The sequence below is a fragment of the Anopheles merus genome, chromosome 2L, assembly GCF_017562075.2.
Source record: "Anopheles merus strain MAF chromosome 2L, AmerM5.1, whole genome shotgun sequence".
NCBI lineage: Eukaryota > Metazoa > Arthropoda > Insecta > Diptera > Culicidae > Anopheles > Anopheles merus.
In genome coordinates this window covers 1,041,578-1,064,364 of record NC_054083.1, presented here as the reverse complement: position 1 = coordinate 1,064,364, position 22,787 = coordinate 1,041,578, and the positions used below count along the sequence as shown (strand labels likewise).

Genomic DNA, 22,787 nt, shown 5'->3' with positions numbered 1-22,787 from the left:
CTATTGTTTATATTTAGCGATAGCCGATAGCGATAGAGACTATAGCGATAGAGATAGTTCAATACAGAGTGGATTCAAATTACTTCCTCTTATGTCTTCAAAAGTGATTGGCCGCAGGAAATTGCAGCATTCGAATATTCTTTATATAAAATTTGTCTTCTTTTCCGCTTTAGCGATTATCTGTTTGTTTGTAAACACTTTTTCATTGTTTGTCGGAAACTGAAAGGAAACTGTCAAAAGCTAGCTGAAAACGGTCAACGGGCCTTGCATCGACCTGTTCTTTTTCAAAGACCTTGGCTTTGGTTAAGGAAAAAGCAACGTCGACTTAGTTTTTAGTCTTTTAAAAGGTGCACTATGCAAATTGCAGTCAGAATTCAATTTTTTCCATTGATAGGTCTATAGTAGTGATGAAAATAGTTCCGAAAATCGAGGAACGGAACGAACCTGCCAATCTGGAGAAAACGAACGGAACGCGGAACGCAGGTTCAAGATGACCTACCATGGTTACGCTTTATTCAGTTTCTCACTTTATATATGGTTAACTTGAAAGTATTCATTAAATATTGTGTAATATATTTTTTGTGCAGTAATCACACAGTTTCAATTAAAACAAAGCTTGATAATAGTTTACTGAATGTGTAAAACTATTCTTGTACTAAAGTATACCCGCTTAACTTAAGTAGCCCGCTATACAGTTCCTTTTTCATTAAAAGCTTAAGGAATTTTGTTTTATTTTTACTAAAATTAATCATTATTCCCTTTTTATACTTCTAAATAAAGAAGTAAATCAGAAATTTGTTGCAACACGTAAGAAATTTTGATGCAAAATCATAGAGCTTACAAGTTTAATCGGCTTTTTAAATTTCGTATGGATTAAACTACACTGATTGAATGAATATTTCTTAATAGAAGCAGATAGCATCGAATAACATTGGTTTATTTAAAATACATAGACTGTTAAGTTGTTTCTGTTTCTGTTTCACGGGGCGATAAACGGTGTTAAATAAATTATTGCGGAAGGATAAACATGTCATGCACCATCAATATTTAGTTGCACAAAGAAGATCTAAGGTAAAAATTCAAACGAGTTCATTGGAGATGCATTGACTACCACAATCCAGTCAAAATAACGCACCTATACTGATAACATCCATATGGCAGAAGAGAAACATTTCATTCATTGCGCTTACCGCTAGTGGAGGATTGTCTCTTTAAATTTTGGCGATTAGCTTCCCACCAATCACAAATCTCTATCCTGGCTTCACGGCTCAGGTGTTGTACCGTTATCTCTTTGACTGAGAGAGTATGGCTTGCGCTGTTATCACTCACATAGACAGAATCTGTGTGTGTGTGTCCATACTAGAAAGAAGCAAAAGAGAAGAGAACGCCGTTCTTTACCGGAACGAAAAGAACGCTGAGAGAAACAGGTTCAGGTTTTACCTGTTTCCTTTGTACGTACCAAATCGGCCCCCCCAAATCGTACGAAAGAGAGCAGATGATCGTGCGTTCCAGACTGGATCGAAAAGAACGCTGAGAGAAACAGGTTTAAATTGAACCGGCAAACCGGCTCATCAATACAAAGATAGTAGAATGTCGTGCGTTCTAGGTCGGATCGCAATAAGCACTGAGAGCAACCGGCCCAGCACAGATAGCCGAGAACGCTGAGAGCAGCCGGTTCAGATCGGATCGATAAGATCGTTGATAACAGTCGGTTCAGGTCGGATCGCAAAGAACGGTAGGAGCAACAGGTTCAGTTTGAACCTGCTTGGGTAAAAAATAAGGATCGCGGTCCGGATGCTTGCATGCTGAAACGGATCGCACCTGGCAGGTTCGGAACGCCACGTGCATCACTAGTCTATAGTTCTATCGGTTGAGGAAATGTTTCAACCGGGAAGTGCAAGCTTCGTTCAAGCATTCTGTGAAGGTTTGTTATCGTTTAATGGAATCATATAAACTAATAATGGAATTTTGCAAGCATACTGTGCAGTAGTCATCAGACTGTGGTTGCCGGTATAAACAGCTTCGATGTGATAGCGATTATTTTGAGTTGTTTCCGAGGGGCATCCATATGTATACATAATAAACTAAAGAAATCCTGCCGCAGAGGATAAAAACACATGAACAACACATGATAAAAAGTAAAATTACCTAAAATGTTTTGGGATGTTTACAGAGGCACCCACAGTTTGATGACAGATCCACAGTATGGTTGCAAAATTCTACAATTCGGTTGCTACACTGCATTATATGATTGCAAACCTTCACAGAATGTTTGCACGATTCCACTACCGGTTTAAAAATTCCTTTAACCAATTGAACTATTCCATTACATAACCCGAAACACTGAAAGCATAGCTAAAGAATGTGATTTACAACGTGACGGTAAGTTTTAAATAAGTGGTTCAAACATCAAAGTCAGAAGATATGTGTCTTATTTTGGGTGACCGCCACTGTAGATCCGGATGTATGACAACGTGGCGACAACATTTGTATTAAAAAAGTGGATAGTTCAATGAGTGAGTTCCGAAATATAAAGGGAACTGTTGCGGCTTCCGGTAAAAGACTTTTGGAATTTTAAAAATTTATGGCGCAGCGTAGGGTTTAAAAACACGTCATTCATAGTCACGTCACCGAATGGTCTAACGTTCACCGATCAAGAAAGCGATAAAATCCACCCGGAAAATCGTGTTTCCTTTCCTTTTTTACAATTGAAAGCGGAGTTCATTCGAGATATCCTAACATTTTTCCTTCCGTGAACTAAGTGTGAACTAATATTCTACCTAAGCTTTTTTTCACCAAATCCTTGCGTCGAACAAAGTCATACACCACTCCTGTATTACTTACAAGTTGAATGCAATTATTACAATTCTCGATTTTTTCCACCAATCCATATTAGTTTCTCTATCAAGTATCAAGACTTAACAACATTTCCGTCATGGGTTCAAACCCCAAATAGACCGTGCCGCCATACGTAGGACTGACTATCCTGCTATGGAGGTGGTAATCCAAAAGTCATTGAAAGCCAACCCCACAAGTAGTACAGGCAGGCCTTCACCGACGTTTCCACCACAGCTTGACGATTTTTTTCATCCTAACCCTTTCGAATTTCTATCATGGTTTCTATCTAGCAAACTATCATCGTCTAAATTTTTCATTCCTGTGCTAGCAATACTACGCATAGCTTCATTAACCGATCGCACCATCCTCTCCCATTCACCACCCATTTGCGGTGTAAATCTTTCACATTCTAAATCTTAAATGTGAAGCTAATGCTCAATTCCCTATTTACCGGAGCAACTTTCTGTTCTAGTATGGATTTTGCAACCTTAAAATTGGTTCCATTGTCGCTGTATATCACGAAAGGTGCTCCACGACGACATATAAATCGACGCACACATGCTATGCTCTCAGTTGTCAAATTGTGAGCTACTTCTGAATGCACTGCGCGTATGGTTAGGCATGTGAATAAGGCCACCCAACGCTTGACTGCACTTCTACCAACCTTCACAGTCATAGTACCAAAATATTGAGTCCTACGTGGGTAAAAGGAAGAATTCCCACTGCCAAACGAGCAGGTGGTAACGGGTCCATTCGTGGAATACATGAGGTTGCCTAACGGATTTTACAAAATTGACAATCTTTTGTAATGCTACGTAATGTCGCCTTTAATCCTGGGATACTGTACTTCTGGCGAATTTAATTCACTACCGTTTCCCCGTTAGCATAGTGCATATCTTCATGATAATGCTTGATAAGTAGCTTAGTAGTTCTATGATTTCTTGATAATATAATTGAATATTTCCTATCGTATGGAATGCATTTTGCTAGGGCGATTCTACCTTCTGATCGCAAAACTCTTACCTCGTTTTGAAATGGGCTTAAGTCTCACAGATTACCTGCGATTCCCTTATTTTTAAATGGTATCGATTTTTGTTGGAGAGTTTCGTGTTGAACTGATTTCCATGTATAATTTTCTGCTTCAATAAGTTCTTCTTCACTAAATTCTATTTTCTCTTCAATGGTTCCAACTGAAGAGTTGTTAGACGATATTACCATTTTTTCTGTTACAAGAAGCAGACATTTAAGATAAACAAAGTTTTCAAATTCGATATTAAGTTCTGTCTTAGGTTATGTGTGTTAGTTCAAACAGTACTTGGCATTTAGGCCGTCTGTGATTTCTTGTATGTTTTCTTATTGAGGCCATTTGTCTTCTGTATCAAATAGGAACGTTGGTCCCGGAATTGTTATAATCTAAGACACACTGTCTACTCCATTTGGTACCATCGTCTGTTAATATTAGTTTTGATGAGACATAACTCCATTCCCTTACATTTGTAGCACTAAGAATCTCTCCTATGCGGCAAGCTACAAATGACTCGTACTTTTTGGGATCACATGTGATCCAACCTAAAACGGTTTTTGAATCACACCTTTTTTATGTTTTGAAAATTTTATGTTTTCCTGTGCTTGTATGAAAACAGCTAACCTTGTACCAAGCATAGCTCCACATAATTCTAATCTAGAGATGTAAATAGTTTTCGATGGTGCTACTTTAGACTTTGCCGACACTTAGGCACATGCATTCTATACTTCCGTTAGGTCTAACAATACGAAAATAAATTGCTGTACAATAAGCTTGTTCGCATGCATCTACCGGAACATGTATTTGCAAGTTATTATACATTTTACTAGTAACTCTCGAAAAAAAAACATCGTGAAATTTTTAGTGTATATATAGATTTTAGACTTTCGATGCATATTTTCCATTCTATGTAACGGTTTTCATCTATTGGAACATCCCAGCCTTATCTTTTACGCCAAGCATTTTGTTTCATCATTTTGCCGTGAAGTTACTCATCAAACATAAAGGATCGAATAAACTCATTAAACATTTAAGTACCTGTCTCTTAGTGGGTCTATTGATTATGTCAAATAAATGTTTTTCTTCGGCGCTAAATGCGGTTGAGTAAGATAAAACATCGTTGCTTGGTGTCCATAATATTCCAAGCATACGTTCTGAACACTCTTCATTTGGGAGACCTATCGTTTTTTCGTTAATATTGTCTAATTCTCCTACTATTTCTGGTCGGTTAGATATCTAATTCCTCATAAAAATCCTGCATTCGAATGGATGTCCTTGACTTGCTTTGCGATCATTTTTGCTAAGAAATTAAATCATCGATAGACTCGAAATTTGTAACAAAATCATCGACAAAATGTTCGTTTATGATCGTAAGCCTTAGCAGTGGCGCGTTAAACGGTGGGCGGACTGGGCGGCGATCTATGGGGCCCCGTCATTGTGGATGTTCAACTTCGTCTCTATTCTACCCGACCCCTCTTATTTAAGACCTATTTTTAATGAATTCATTTTTCCCATCGCTTCACTCACAGTATTTTGTCGAGGGCCTCGAGCTGCAGAAAACCGGGGCCCCATACTACTTAAAGCAGCATATTAAATGTTCTAAGAAATCTGCCAATACTTTCCTGTCAAACATTGCGAGGGTTGGGAGTGATATCATCTGCTCGAAATCATAAGGTCATTAAGGCCGGGCTACATTGATCGTACTCCGTAGCGTAATTTCGATTTTCACTAGCGCATCTGGCGGCGGCTGACCGAAGCATTTTGCCAAACAATTTGGGACTGCTATAGAAAATACGTTATTTTTCCATGTGTTTCACTTTAACTGGACTGGGAAAGCTTTGTAAGTGATACTTAAATATGTTGTGCAAGTATTTAAGCCGTTTTCGCATCGAAAAACGGTTAAAAAACTACTTTAATTTGAGATTTGGCACGACCATTCCCCCGACGACTAAAAAAAGCTTCCACCAGCCGCCGCCAGATGCGCTAGTGAAAATCGAAATTACACCAGAGAGTACGATCAATGTAGCCCGGCCTTTATATAATCTTAATCTATATACAGCAATTATCCTGTACAGCAATTATCCGCAGTACGCGATACTCGATATACGCGAATTCGCAGTACGCGATTCCCCTAAATTTGACAGCTCTATGTGTTTTTTGCAAATATTTTATTTCTTTGAACTATTTTATGCTCTTTTAGAATTTTCTTAATGTTCTTAAGGCATTTTGCATTAAATTTGTGGAAAAGATACCTGTTTTACAACAAATAACATTAAAGCAAAACTCTGTGACGATATTTTTCAACCCGCGAACCAGTAGTATAAACTATTTTTCCATAGGAATCCGCTATACGCGAAAACTCGAGATGCGCTATTGTGCTCGCTCCCGTACGATAGCGTATATCGGATAATTACTGTATATAAAAATCTCGTGTCACGGTGTTTGTTGCGAGCAACCTCCGAAACGGCTGGATCATTTTCAACGAAACTTTGCACACAGCTTATGAATGAGAATGGTATGAGAATAGGTTTCAAGACTTAAAAATCGTTCAGATGTTACACTAAACTTAATTTAATAATGGTTTTCTAACTCCCATACAAAGAGCAGGATTGTTGTTGTGTTGTATACAGCACTTTGACACTTGGGGTAAGATGCCTAGCGGTTTACACTTGATGATCACATCCTGTGGGGATATGGGCACGATACACCCAAGCTCCCGACCACGCTGGTTTTCGCTGGTCTTTTCGGGGATAATTCGTTAACGAATTATCCCCGAAAAGACCAACGAAATACAGATCATTTTCGGGGATAGTGAACACACGTGAAAGATGAACCCATGCAAAAAAGAGCTAAAAATAGAAATGAACATTCGGATTCACTCCCTCCACTCATGATCATGCTTCATCCTTGATGCTACCAACCACATCGCTAGTTCTACTTCGAATCACTTTGCCAGTTGCGCCACCATATTATTATTCATTATCGTGCTATTTACTGGTTTGTTTGTATGAAGGGGTACTGATACTAAAAGAATTAAAAGAAATAAATAAAACAATAAAAATAACAGATTAACTATTAAACACGCATTTCTAACAATGAGTAAATGGGTTTGAAGTTATTGGAGCTGGATGTTTTAAAAATTAAATAAAACTTTAAATCATAAAAAAAACAAAAAAAATGGAATTGAACTCAGGTCGACCATGGTACAAACATTACACCATTAACATTTGACCATAACTAGTTCATGAACATGAATTGTTATCTATCACTTTTAAACCCTTCAAATATAGTACAATGAACAAAGAGATGTGTAAAAGTTCATCGATGCGTGTGAGAGAGTAGGGCTGATGAATAGAAAGAGATGGCATGAGTTTGTGTTCATTATCCCCGAAAAATTTCGCTTGGGCAACTATCCCAAGTAACAAAGCAATAATGAAATGTTTTAGTTTTTTTTTTTAATGACTTAGTTTGTCGGACCAGCTAGTGTTTTATAAATAAGTTTTTGTTGTTGAGGTGTTATTCGCCGAAAAGATAACTTCTCCAAATTGGGGCCCTTCACGATTCTAGTCAGTTTTATGTATGGAGTTTGACAGTTGGAGGCTGAAATCATTGTATTGTATTGTATTGTATACTAGCCTACAATTTTCAGTCTAGATTATTCTAGCCTCAAAGCTACCCGCTGTGCAAAGCGACGGAAGAAATCATGGCGTTCGGAGAATTTTATCATGCCTTCCTTTTCTCTCCAACGGCCAATTTGTCAAGCAGCCAGTCGAGCTACCCGTCCCTGGCTCCGCCTCATACTCTTCGCCTGAGCGCGCTGTCGAAGGTTTGGATGTGTTGGTGCGTCAGACGGCCAAACGCTGTCAGCCGTCGTCCGTGCTTTTTCCCTCCGTCTCGCGTCTGGACAATGCTCATGAGTTGCTGTGGCGCTTAAAAACCGTTAACAAACATTGCGGCGTTGAAGTTGCATTTTCACAAATTAAACCAAAAAGCGCAATGAGTTCAAACGCTGCCAAGTAAAAATGACTACGGAATCGCTAGCTCACGCTGGAGGGTTTGCTGTCCAACGCGGAGAACCCTAATTCGCTATTACACGTTCAGCCTGGCGCTGATTTTCATCAACATTCCGTTCCGCCGGCATGTAGAATGCAAGCTGATTGTGAAACCGGCATACTGGAAAGTCCACTGGCAGTCCCTGGGGCCTGCCATCGAACTGAACGTGTTAAGCATTAAGCATAACTTTGTTACCATAAGCTTTTGCTTTCGTATGGTGTAGATTACACAGATATGCTGAGCCGTCTGCGCAAGGGTGTGAGTGTGCGTGTGTGTGCAAAACTGTCGCCAAATGTATGCTCTTCCAGAATGTTATGATCCATCGGAAAGGAAGGTGTTCATGAAAGGCTGAAAGACGAGTTGAGGCCCCTGTAAATGGTAACTGATGACCGGGGGGAGGGGGTACTGGCACACAGCTGTTGGGAGATTTAACAGTATATCTAAATTGACAGCGGAGGGAGGGAGGGGGGAGGGGGCTTAGGCCATGGGACCTTTACGATCATCGGTCACAGGCCCTAAAATTATTGCCGGCATGAGGGGGGTGGGGGAGTGGAGGGGGCAAATGGTTCTCCCGCCACGGGGCCCCAACGACCATCTTTTCGGGGGCCCTTGTCGGTAATACTCTGTCCACTTGCAAACATACTGCATACTACAGACTAGAGATCTTCGGCGACCGCCTAGTCCGTCTACCGTTAGATCCGCCGCTGGTTCATGACGGTGTTTTTGTTGTTGTGGAGGTGCATCCTTCCTCCTGCCTGCTGCGTATGCACCGGACAGAAGACAGTGTGGCAGTATGCAAGTTGCACGCTGGATAGGAGCGGGCCCGCGGCACCGCCATCATTCTGCACATCTGCACGTCCGTCGTGGGTTCTAACCGCGTATGAACCGTCCGCCGTAGCAAGAGCTGACTATCCGGCTACGTGTACGTCAAGTCCTGAAAAGGCCAACATGATCGCGTAGGCCGTAATGACAAGAATAATAATAAGAAAAAGAACTTTGAAGCGCCATCCATACCGGGGAAGAGTTTGTCATGATTTTGTTGCTGCCAGGTGTTCCGCTGTGGCGCGACATATCAACGGAATGCAATCGACCAAAACATGAACCTACCGATCCGAACCCAATCCAAGGCATTGCCGGTCAATCGGCGTCATGATACCTACTCCAAGCCAACAAGCCGCCAGATTCTGGACGGTTGGACCTGTCCGGGATCACTGATCCCGCGCGGGAGACCAGTCAAAATCTGCGCTGGCCAGCGCAGGCTTTGGTACATTTCCTGCGCAGGAAACTGCTCGAATTTGCGCAACGGGAGTTCCCCGCTGCGCAAATTCGAGCAGTTTCCAGCGCAGAAAATGTACCAAAATCTGCGCTGGCCAGCGCAGATTTCAGAGTACTTGCGTTCGCGCTTTCGTGGGTGCGTGCTTGCGTTTGCGCTTTCGCGGGTGCCTGCCCGCGTACACGCGTACGTGCATGTGTGCGTGTGTGTGTGCGTGCGTGCGTGCTCGCGTGCGTGTGTGTGTGTTTTTGTGTGTGTGTGTGCGTGCGTGTGGAAACCCCAAAACTATATGACTCTGATGCGTACATTTTCATCCGCTGCGGCTACAAAGTCCATGCATTATCGATTTCGCTACCTGAGAGACAACACAACTATCGGATTGGCACCACGATCTTTGCGATCGGTTCTGCTGTTGGGGGTGTTAAAAAGGCACACGATCGAAGCAAACGTGCGTGTGATATGTAGCAAATTTCTTTCGCGCATATGGTGCTGCACCTGCCCGTCCAGAATCTGGCGGCTTGTTGGTTTGGAGAAGTTATCATGACGCCGATTGACCGGCATTGCCTTGGAATGGGTTCGGATCGGTAGGTTCATGTTTTAGTCGAGTGAATTCCGTGCATTTGTCGCGCCAAAGCGGTAGACCCGGCAGCACCAAAGTCAAAACAAAAACCTTCCCCGAGTGTGGACTGCTATGCTAAGTTCTTCTTCTTCTTATTATTATCATTATTATTGGCGTAATAGTCTACGCGATCATGCCGGCCTTTTCAGGACTTGAGTACCACGTAGCCGGATAGTCAGCCCTTGCTACGGCGGACGGTTCATACGCGGTTAGAACCCACGACGGGCATACAGATGTGAGGAATGATGGCGGTGCCGCGGGACCGCTCATATCCAGCGGGTAACTTGCATACTGCCACATTGTCTGCTTCCCGATGCATACGCTGCAGGCAGGAGGAAGGATGCACCTCCACAACAAAAAAACACCGTCATGAACCAGCGGCGGATCTAACGGTAGACGGACTAGGCGGTCGCCGAATATCGCTAGTCTGTAGTATGCCGTATGTCTACAAGTGGACAGAGTATTAGCGACATGGGCCGCCGGAAAGATGGTCGTTGGGGCCCCGTCGCTGGAGAACCTTCTGCACTCCCCCCCCCCCCCCGCCGGCAACAATTTTAGGACATGTGACCGATGATCGTAGGGGTTCCATCGCCAATCCCCCCCTTCCACCCCGCCGACAATTTAAGTATAATGTTAAATCTCATAACAGCTGTATGCCAGTACCCCCTCCTCCCGGTCATCAGCTACCATTTACAGGGGCCTCAACTCGTCTTTCCGCCTAGGGCACCCCCGATTCCCCCACTCCGCCACTGTCATGAACACCTTCCTTCGATCGATCATAACATTCCGGAAGAAAACACATTTGGCGACAGTTTTGGCACACACACGCACACTCACACCCTTGCGCAGACGGCTCAGCATATCTGTGTAATCTACACCATACGAAAGCAAAAAAGCTTAGTGTAACAAAGTTATGCTTAATGCTTAACACATTAAGTTCGATGGCAGGCTCCAGGGACTGCCAGTGGACTTACCAGTATACCGGTTTCACAATCAGCTTGCGTTCTAGATGCCGGGGGAACGGTAAGCTCATGAAAATCAGCGCCGGGCTGAATGTGTTAATGCGAATTAGGGTTCTGCGCATTGCACAGCAAACCCTCTATCGTGCTAGCGATTCCTTAGTCATTTTTATATTGCAGTGTTTGAACTCATTGCGATTTTTTGGTTTGATTTGTGAAAATGTAACTTCATCGCCGCAATGTTTGTTAACGGCATTTTTAGGCGCCACAACAGCTCGCGAGCATTGACCACACGCGAGAAAGAGATGGCGCTATGGAGGGAAAAAGCACGGACGACGGCTGACAGCGATTGGCCGTCTGGCGCACCAACACATTCAAACCTTCGACAGCGCGCTCAGGCGAGGGGTACGAGGCGGAGCCAGGGACGGGTAGCTCGACGAGCTGCTTGACAAATTTGCCGTTGGAGAGAAAAGGAAGGCATGATAAAATTCTCCGAACGGCATGATTTCTTCCGTCGCTTTGCGCAGCGGGTCATATGACATTTTACATTAAGGTTGTTAGAACGAGACGGTACGACGGTAAACTAAAGGTATGATCTCTGCTAAGGAAAGCATACTATACAGATGTAATTTTGTGTATATTATACATATCGATAAAAATATACAATGTTAAACGTCCACGCTTTCCTGTGAAATTGCTTAAACCTTATTTACTAACAGATCAATGTACACTCTGTTCCCGAGTTACGCGGTTTCTGCGTTCCCGACGAATCTGCGTAACTCGAATATTCGCGTGAGTCGAATTTCAGGTTTTTTTGATTTAATTATTAATTAATTACTTAAAAACTTATATGGTTTTCATAGAACAATCAAATTAATTCATTTTTAGCTTTGGAATTTATCTTTGCCGTGAAATAATGCTTAGAAGGTGGGCACCTTTTACTCAGTATACTCATTTTGCTCCGTTTACCCTCACTGAAAAAATCTCCAAAATTAAAAAAAAGTAGCAGTGAAAAGCTCTACGTTTTACGTAAACCGTAAAAAAAATTGGTAATTAATTTTCAAAGCTTTGAATTCATTTAACAACCTTTTTCACAATTAAAAAAACAAGCCTAATTTGTTACAACGAATAGTGTCTTGCACAGGGATTCAAAATATTACCTAAAAATATGTTTTCCTGAAGTTAACACCTGTGTTTATCTTTTTTGAAAAATCTCTGTAGTGAATTAGGTAATCGCTACTGCGGGCGTCCTGGCGTCCGTGCGGAAAAATCTTTTTTTTTTAATCTGACGCATGCGGTTGCAAACTGTCATCAGCTGCGGGTGCCAAATACCATACATTTTCAGAAAACGCACGCACGCCCGCATTAGCGATTACCGCTGCCTTACACTCCTATTATATTGGTTGCTCAACGAAAATTTCCAATGCAGTTAAAAATTTATCTTCTAAAAATACTCACTTTTTTCCAGAGCACTCATTTTCAACCCAGTTAACTTCTGATGACGAAGAAAACAGTGATGTAGATGTAGAAGATGGATCTTCTGATTCCGGAACTAATGGCCCCATTAATTCATACATCACCCAAGAAAATGAGTCCAATGAACATATTCGTCGTACATTACTTCTCTCAATTGACGGATCTCACAACACGGAATATGGCTTAAGTTCAACAAAGGATATTTATACACCGGCTACAATTATGAAAAGTGGAAGAAAACCTCGTAGACGAAGAACTGCTTTTACCCATGCCCAATTAGCTTATTTGGAACGAAAATTTAGGTAAATATCTAAAAACAAAAGTCAATGTGTTTATCATGTTTGAAACAATTTGAACACTGTCTTAAAGTTGTTGTGGTTTTCAGTGTAAAATGCTTTAAATTAGTTACCCCACGTAGCAAATTTATCTTCCCTCGTTTCTGACCCTCATTTTTTTCGTTCTCGTCATTCTTTTACGTATAAGTTTGTTGTTGTTACATATATGAATTAAATATGCTTATTATGTACGTTTTGAATATGCTTATTATCGGAGAAGCAGTCGGATTCTTTAAGATACACTTTGGTAGCATCCCGCTGTGCAAAGCGACGGAAGAAATCATGGCGTTCGGAGAATTTTATCATGCCTTCCTTTTCTCTCCAACGGCAAATTTGTCAAGCAGCTTGTCGAGCTACCCGTCCCTGGCTCCGCCTCATACCCTTTGCCTAAGCGCGCTGTCGAAGGTTTAGTTGTGTTGGTGCGTCAGATGACCAATCGTTGTCAGCCGTCGTCCGTGCTTTTTCCCTCGATAGCGGTATCTCTTTCTCGCGTGTGGGCAACCCGTCCGGCAAAATGAGTGTATTTTTTGAGTGATTTGAGTGACGCTAGCGAAATACACCTCGCAAACAATGAGACCCCAAATTTTGAGTGATTCAGGCCGAGGGGTATGAGGAAGCCTGAGGAAGCAAGGAGAAACGCGCTGCGATGAGAGTTCGCATTCTGTTTTACACGCGCGCTTCACTAACACCAATACAAATACCGTGCTTTGACGAGCCGTCTGTGAATGTGTGTGTCTGCTTTCAGCGAGCTCAACAACTTGGAGCTGCTCGTCACATCCTGTTGTCTCGCTTACACTACAGCATCGAACCATCGCTCCGTGTGTTCCCCCTTCTACGCGTACAAAACCACCAGTACAGCGCGACGCTTTGTCGGAGATGGTTGTGCGTGTTTTGTTTTAAGTCCCGCGCGCAGTGTTTGTGCGTTGGTGCGCATTTCGTTAAAAGTCTCGTGCGCTGGTGTGTTCTGGTGAAGTGTGAAGTGAACAAACAATGTGCACAGACGCTCATTCTTGGAGGAATGAGTTACCCACTCACGCGAGCCCTCCCCCTCCCCACCCGCAACGCACGGTGCGCTCTGCAGCACGGTGTGTTTGTGTTCTTTCGAGCCATGCTACCAACACATCCAAAGATATTTGTTTCTTTCGTTTGTCGTTTTCTTTCATGCATTCCCATGATCGCAAATACGCACTTATTCTAACAACAAACACAAACACGGTCATTTTTTATTTCATTAAACACTTTATTGAAACATAAAGTACACTTTCACAACACATTTAGAATCCTTCATACTCACGAATGGCGTCATACTGCAAAGTACCGGGTCAAGCCAGGCTGCGGGAAACTTGTCGACAATCTGCGTTGACTCTGTTCAGCAAATTCTTACCTGTCGATCCACGCACTGCATGTGCGTATGTGCACATTGTTTGTTCGCTGCACACTTCACCATAATACACCAGCGCACGAGACTTTGAACGAAATGCGCATCAGCGCACAAACACTGCGCGCGGGACTTAGCACAAAACGCGCACAACCATCTCCGACGAAGCGTCGCGCTGTACTGGTGGTTTTGTACGCGTAGGAGGGGGGACATACGGAGCGATGGTTCGATGCTGTAGTGTAAGCGAGACAACACGATGTGACGAGCAGCTCCAAGTTGTTGAGCTCGCTGAAAGAAGACACACACATTCACAGACGGCTCGTCAAAGCACGGTATTTGTATTGGTGTTAGTGAAGCGCGCGTGTAAAACAGAATGCGAACTCTCATCGCAGAGCGTTTCTCCTTGCTTCCTCAAGCTTCCTCATACCCCTCGGCCAGAATCGCTCAAAATTTGGGGTCTCATTGTTTGCGTGGAATGCTCATGAGTTGCTGTAGCGCTTAAACAAGCCGTTAACAAACATTGCGGCGATGAAGTTTAATTTTCAAAAATCAAACCAAAAAGCGCAATGAGTTCAAACGCTGCAATGTAAATATGACTACGGAATCGCTAGCTCACGCTGGAGGGTTTGCTGTGCAACGCGGAGAACCCTAATTCGCTTTTACACGTTCAGCCTGGCGCTGATTTTCATCAACAATCCGTTCCGCCGGCATCTAGAACGCAACCTGATTGTGAAACCGGTTTTTTGCTCAACCGCCTAAAATAGTTCGTCTATTTCGCCAACATAGGGCGCTAAACCTGCGCAGGCCTGCGCAGGAATCGCTGAAGTCCCTCGCGAGGAACGGGCCAAAATCTGCGCTAGCCAGCGCAGATTTTGCCCCATTTTCTGCGCAGGAAACTGCTCAAATCTGCGCAGCGGGACTTTTTCCTTTCATGTGAGAAGTATTTTATCGTTTGCTTTGAGGTGGAGGATAGCGGTAGAGCAGCTTTTGATTGTTTTGATTGTTATCCACAGTTTTTGTTCAATTATTTTTTGATAAATTTAGACCATAACATATTTTGGTTCTGAGTAGTCACCGTCAGGATACGCCAGCCTTCGTTCGCCGTACAGCTCAGCAAGCTCGTGGTTCATCCTTCTCTTCCACGCTCCATGCTCGAACACACCGCCAAAGATGGTCCGGAAGATGCGACGCTCAAACACGCCCAGAGCGTTTCAATGTGCCAATCAATGGACTATCAATGTGAGATATATCTCGTATTTCGTGCGGGCTCGAAGTCTTCTGTAGCTCAGCAGTCGGTGAAGCCCATAATATGCACGATTCCCCTGCACAATGTGTCTCCGGATTTCGCTGCTGATGTCGTTGTCCGAAGTAACGACTATCCCGATATAGCAAAACTCCTTTAGCACTTCGAGACTGTTGCCGTCAGCTAATACACTGCTTCCCAGATGGTTTGAGTAACCGGCAAGCAGGTACTTCGTCTTCGTCGCATTGATTCTCAATCCAATTCTTGCTGCTTCGCGTTTGAGTCGGGTGTACGCCTCATACACCTTCGCTGTTGTCCTGCCGATGATGTCGATGTCATCCGCGAAGCCAAGAAATTGGAGAGACCGGTAGAGGACCGTGCCACGGCTGTCGTTGTCCAGTCCCGCGCCTCGAATGACACCTTCCAGAGCGATGTTAAAGAGCAGACAGGAGAGTCCGTCACCTTACTTCAGACCCCTGTGAGATTCGAACGATTCCGACGTCAAGTTCGACACTCTCACCTTACACTACACCCCGTTCATGGTGGCCTCTAACAGCCGGATCAACTTCCCAGGGAAGTGGTACCGCTGCATGATGCTCCATAGCTCCTTCCGGTCTATGGTGTCGTAGACTGCCTTGAAGTCGATGAACAGGTGGTGCGTTGGGATCTGGCGCTCTCGGCACTTCTGAAGGATCTGCCGTAGAGTGAAAATTTGGTCGATGGTGAATTTGCCTCCAACAAACCCGGCTTGGAAGCTGCCGACAAAATTAGAAGCTGGGACAGGATCTTGTAGGCGACATTCGACTGTGATGGCTCGGAAATTCGAAAAATCTAGCCTGTCGCCCTTTTTGTAGACTGATCGCGGGGATGTTGTTGTCAGCCGGTAGCCCTTCCCCGAGCGCTCTCGCATACCCCTACACCACATCAGCACACTTCAACACCTTCCAGGTGTAGCTATGGTGGTGTGCATGCTGGAAGAAGGTGCTGCGGATGCTCATGTGCCTGGAGGAGGCAAAGTTTATCATCAAAATCTCGTGGAACGGTAGCAATACGTGTGCATTGATGGTCCCTTTATCAAACCTCATCATTACTTTTAGTAACCTATGCTTATTGCGGCCATAATTCGCCTTTTTCTACAAAATATTTAGCTAGAGGAATACTTTTTGGATTGACTGTAAATGGGCAGATGACTTGGAGGCGTCAGCCATTAAGGCCAGGATAAAGAACTGGCGAGGGCGAGAGAACGTGAGCGGTTTCAGACACTCCTTATTGCACGGAATAATTGTACCGCGTTGTTTTAATACGTTTTTGCACGAGAGCGTAAAATACGGCCGTTCACGAATCCAACGTTCGCGGTGGCTGAAGTTAATGGGCGCACATGGTACATGGCACAGGACAAAGGTCAGCGAAGGTTCAGAAAGGATTCAAACCTCGTCCTCCAGTTCATACGATTTTGTTTCATCAAGACTTGTTCAGCCAACAACCCATTTTATATTTTACTCTTATTGTTTTAATATACCTACAGTCGGTACTGTCTAAGGCCATTTCTCGTGTGGATTTTTCACTAGATGGTCCGTAAGTAAGCCTAATTTACTATTTTATTCATTCCGAAAAACAACACCTCTAAATGTAAACAAAAGTGTGATTGACAGATAGGCAAAACCAATAACTACTCGAATTGGAAAGAGTTATCGACCAGTGGAGAAAATTATCCACCGGTAGATAATAAATTCCACCGGTGGATTCGAGCATATAAACTGATCGGATACATTTTATAGACTTTCGTAGGCGATCAGGCCCATGGTGTCAATCTAGAAAGTGTTAATTATGTTCTGGAGGTTTAGTGATGGAACACGGGTTCTTGTTTTAAGTGGCGCGCAATATACAATTGTTTAGCACACTACCAATCGGCGGTGGTGATGTCTTCAGTGCACATTACTTCTGGCCACTTAGAGTATGCGTCGACCAGAATAAGGTAATAGTAACCCTCAACAGGGCCTGCGTAAACGAGATATAACCTTTGCCATTAATTTGCCGGAGCTGGCTAGGATTCAAGATAAGTTTTTCTATCTGTTATCGCTACATTAGAACATTGGATGCATTATACGATATGTACAACGTCTTCATCAACGTTTGGCTAGTACACATACTGCCGTGTGATCGAACGCATACGTTCGATACCAGGGTGTTCCTTACGTAGCTGCTTGAGGATACTTTCCCTGGAACTGGAAGACGCGACCAGTATCTCTCCATAATAAGACAATCTGCATCGACGGTCCATCTCGTTATTGATAGAATTGTCGGATTATCGAATAGTTTAATTATTATTTTTTCCTAATTATTATTTATTGTTTAATCTTCAGCCAATGGTCTTTAACGTATGGTCTAATTAAGATAAGTAACAGTTCATTAAAAAAAACATAGCAAAAACAAGATTTGTATCGCAATTCACTGCGGTCACGGCAGAAGCCGGATACGTTCCTTGAAGCACTGAGCTGAGATGTCGAAGTTGAAGCAATTCAAAACAGTGTTGAAAACAGCTGACATGCGAAACATAGGGTCAGACCGACTACCGCTAGAACGGGGTTGATCAAGCCGTAGAGTCTCTCTAAACCTAAGTGTTTTCGGGATGGTGCATAGATATCGACTCGATGCAACAAAGGCGATGAGTCGATAGAGCCATTTAGCAATCCAGCGATGAAAGAGCACTGTGCATTGCGTCTTCTAACTGAAAGAGGTTCAAGGCCTAGAAGACGGCACCGCGCAGCATACGGAGGAAGATTATTACGATCCTGCCAGGGAAGTAGGCGTAGGGCATATCGCGTGAGCTTGCGTTGAATCGCCTCAAGTCGAGCAATTGAAGAAGCAGTAGTTGGGCTCCAGACTACTTACGAATATTCTAGAACCAAACGAACGATACAGTTGTAGACAGCTTTGATGCACATGGGGTTGCGGAATTCATTAGTTGTCCGGATAACCACGCCAAGTAGTTGGTTTCCTCTGGCTACAACGTCATCGATATGCTGTTTAAAGTTCAAACTAGAATCAAGCAGAACGCCCAGGTCTTTGGCATGATTTTGTCGATTAACTGCAGTGCCGTCTGTTGGGGGATTATGGGTTAGATGTGATCAGTGGCGGATTAGGGGAATTGGGGGCCCTAAGCGCAAAGCTGAGTTGAGGCCCCTGTACATGGTAACTGATGACCGGGAGGAGGGGGCACTGGCACACAGCTGTTGGGAGATTGAACAGTATACTTAAATTGACGGCGGGGGGTGGGAGGGGCTTCGACCATGGGACCCCTACGATCATCGGTCACAGGCCCTACAGTTATTGCCGTCATGAGGGGGGCGGGGGGGAGGGGGGGGGGGCAAATGATTCTCCAGCCACGGGGCCACAACGACCATTTTTCCGGGGGCCCTTGTCGCTAATACTCTGTCCACTTGTACGGTGTTGACGGTGTTTTTTTTATTGTGAAAGTGCATCCTTCCCCCTGCATGCAGCGTATGCATCGGGCAGGAGACAGTGTGGCAGTATGCAAGTTGCACGCTGGATACGAGCGGTCCCGCGGCACCGCCATCATTCCGCACATCTTAACAGCATGCCCGTCGTGGGTTCTAACCGCGAATGAACCGTCCGCCGTAGCAAGAGCTGACTATCCGGCTACGTGGTACTCAAGACCTGAAAAGGCCGGCATGATCGCGTAGGATATTACGTCAATAATAATATTAATAAGAAGAAGAACTTAGCATAACAGTCCACAGCCGCGGAAGAGTTTGTCTTGACTTTGTTGCTGCCGGGCTACCACTACGGCGCGAGCCAAACCCATTCCAAGGCAGTGCCGGTCGCTCGGCGTCATGATACCGACTCCAAGTCAACAAGCCGCCAGATTCTGGACAGACAGGTGCAGCAGCATACGCGCACCGTAATAAACAAATCCAGAATCCTCTTTTGTTTGGATTCAATTCAACTTTTGATTCTACTTGCATCCGCTAATAGAATTGGAAAGGAATGTGCAACATAACACACGCACGTTTGCTTCGATCGTTTGTTTTTTAATACCCCCAACAGCAGAGCCGGTCGCAAAGATGGTGGTGCCAATTAAATGATAGTATTGGCTCGCAGGTAGCGGTAATCGATCGGGCGGCGTACAGTGCGTTTTCTGAGAATACATGGAGTGTGTAGACGCAGCCGGTGACAATGCACGAATCAAAATCAAACAGTTTTGGGGTCCACGCACGCACACACAAACGCGCACGCACGCATGCACGCGCGTACGCGAGAACGCACCCCCGAATGCGCGCACACGCTCGATCGATTTCCGCTACCCTATCGGTAGAATTGCTGGATTAACTTGTAGCGCATCCTCATCCAAAGCGCCGGGCGGGTGGGGGATCGCGACATGATAGAGTGGACGGTCATTTTCCCCGCGCTGTGTGTATGTCCGTGTGTGTGTCGCGACCCGAAAACTCGAGACAGATTTTGGCACATTTAAAAAAATATTTCATTGCCACTATACACTGTGCTACATGATGCTTAGAAGGTCGTTGAAGCGTCAAGTATGTTCAAATTAAAAAATATTAGATTAGTGTTAGACGTTCTCCTACGCTTGTTTCAAATAGGCTTCTTCACTCTCGAATAGCATGGGCATCGAATGGTCTCATCAGCAACGGCACGAAATAAAATAAACCATCAATACACCGATAACACTTTAAATCCCAAACCAGCTTCTCCTGCACCGTCTCAAGTGTTACAAATTGAAATAAATGCTAACACCCACCAATTACAAAACACAACCGCAATGTACATATATACCAACGCATATACACAATCAGCTGACGGCGAAAGGCACGGGCAGAAGCGCAAGTAAGGCAAGGCAGGAAGGGAATCGGGAGCGAGAGGAAGAGGAGGAAGAATGGGCGCCAATATTCTTTTAATTTTTCGACCGGTTTTTTGCTCCGCCGTTTGAAATAGTTCATCCATTTCTTCAACAGATGGCGCTCGTTCCGCACCTAAAAACTGCTATAAATACGCTGGCCAGCGTAGTTTCGGCTGAAGTCTAGCGTATTATTTGCGTATTTTTTGACACAAAACGATGCAAAAAACTACGCAGAAAACTGCTCGAATTTGGGCAGCGGGAATGTGCCAAAGCCTGCGCTGGCCAGCGCAGATTTTGACTGGTCTCCCTCGCGGGACTTCAGCGATTCCTGCGCAGGCCTGCGCAGGTTTAGCGCCCCCTGTTTTCGAAATGGACGAACTATTTTTGGCGGCGGAGCAAAAAAAAAACGGTCAAAAAATTCAGACATATTGGCGCCCATTTTCTCGTCCGCTTCTTCTCCCTCCCTCACCCTGCCTTGCCTTACTTGCGCTTCTGCCCGTGCCTTCCGCCGCCAGCTGATTGGGTGTTGTGGAGTATGCGTTGATACTTATATGTGCATTGCGGTTGTGTATTGTTATTGGTGGGTGTTAGCATTTATTGGGTGGGTTTTAGCATTTTGTGTGAGACCTTGAGACGATGCGGGAGAAGCTGAATTGGGATTTAAAGTGTTATCGGTGTATTGATGGATTATTTTATTTCGTGCCGCTGCTGATGAGACCATTCGATGCCCCTGCCAATTGAGGGTCAAGAAGCCTATTTGAAACAAGCGTAGGAGAACGTCTAACACTTATCTAATATTTTTTTTTAATTTGAACATGTTAGATGCTTTAACGACCTTCTAAGCATCATGTAGCACAGTGTATAGTGGAAATAAAATAACTTTTTTTAAATATCCAGAAATCTGTCTCGAGTTTTCGGGGCGCGACACACACACACAGCGCGGGGAAAGTGACCGTTCACTCTATCATGTCGCGATCCCCCTCCCCGCCCGGCGCTTTGGATGAGGATGCGATACAAGAAAGCTGAACGAGCCGTTCTACCGATAAGGTAGCCGTACTCGCTCTTGCGCGAGGGAGAGGGGGGGAGGAGGGATTGGGAGAGGGTGCGTGCTTGCGTGCGTGACTTCGGGGTTGCGCATTGTTGTGTGCGCTTTTGTGAGTGCGTGCTCGCGTGCGCGCGCGCGCGTTTGTGTGTGTGTGTGTGTGTGTGTGTGTGTGTGTGTGTGTGTGTGTGTGTGTGTGTGTGTGTGTGTGTGTGTGTGTGTGTGTGTGTGTGTGTGTGTGTGTGTGTGTGTGTGTGTGTGTGTGTGTGTGGAAATCTCCAAACTATTTAATTCTGATGCGTACATTTTCATCCGCTGCGGCTACAAAGTCGCTACTGCGGCTACAAGACGCTACCTGAGAGACAACACAACCATTGGATTGGCACCACCATCTTTGGGACCGGCTCTGCTGTTGGGGGTATCAAAAAGACACACGATCGAAGCATCGAAGCGTGCGATATGTAGCACATTTTTTCCAATCCAGGTAGACTAGTGGAAATAAAACTTCAATTTAATTTATACAAAAGATAATTCTGGTTTTGTTTATTACGGTGCGCGTATGGTGTTGGACCTGTCCGTCCAGAATCTGGCGGCTTGTTGGCTTGGAGTAGGTATCATGACGCCGATTGACCGGCAATGCCTTGGATTGGGTTCGGATCGGTAGGTTCATGTTTTGGTCGATTGCATTCCGTTGATATGTCGCGCCACAGCGGAACACCTGGCAGCAACAAAGTCATGACAAACTCTTCCCCGGTATGGATGGCGCTTCAAAGTTCTTTTTCTTATTATTATTCTTGTCATTACGGCCTACGCGATCATGTTGGCCTTTTCAGGACTTGACGTACACGTAGCCGGATAGTCAGCTCTTGCTACGGCGGACGGTTCATACGCGGTTAGAACCCACGACGGACATGCAGATGTGCAGAATGATGGCGGTGCCGCGGGCCCGCTCCTATCCAGCGTGCAACTTGCATACTGCCACACTGTCTTCTGTCCGGTGCATACGCAGCAGGCAGGAGGAAGGATGCACCTCCACAACAACAAAACCACCGTCATGAACCAGCGGCGGATCTAACGGTAGACGGACTAGGCGGTCGCCGAAGATCTCTAGTCTGTAGTATGCAGTATGTTTGCAAGTGGACAGAGTATTAGCGACAAGGGCCCCCTAAAAGATGGTCGTTGGGGCCCCGTGGCGGGAGAACCATTTGCCCCCTCCACTCCCCCACCCCCCTCATGCCGGCAATAGTTTTAGGGCTTGTGACCGATGATCGTAAAGGTCCCATGGCCTAAGCCCCCTCCCCCCTCCCTCCCTCCGCTGGCAATTTAGATATACTGTTAAATCTCCCAACAGCTGTGTGCCAGTACCCCCTCCCCCCGGTCATCAGTTACCATTTACAGGGGCCTCAACTCGCCTTTCAGCCTTTCATGAACACCTTCCTTTCCGATGGATTATAACATTCCGGAAGAGCATACATTCGGCGACAGTTTTGCACACACACGCACACTCACACCCTTGCGCAGACGGCTCAGCATATCTGTGTAATCTACACCATACGAAAGCAAAAGCTTATGGTAACAAAGTTATGCTTAATGCTTAACACGTTCAGTTCGATGGCAGGCCACAGGGACTGCCAGTGAACTTTCCAGTATACTGGTTTCACAATCAACTTG

At 44.7% G+C, this 22,787-nt stretch overlaps 1 protein-coding gene across 2 annotated transcripts in view; it reads left to right on the top strand.

The window, feature by feature from the left end:
* LOC121592025 (barH-like 1 homeobox protein) overlaps nt 1-22,787 on the top strand; it is a 140,500-nt gene that overhangs the window by 1,744 nt on the left and 115,969 nt on the right. For both annotated transcript variants that reach the window (XM_041913231.1, XM_041913232.1), the window contains one exon: nt 12,235-12,544. In XM_041913231.1, the coding sequence (XP_041769165.1) occupies nt 12,235-12,544 (310 nt within the window). The remainder of the gene's footprint in view (nt 1-12,234; nt 12,545-22,787) is intronic.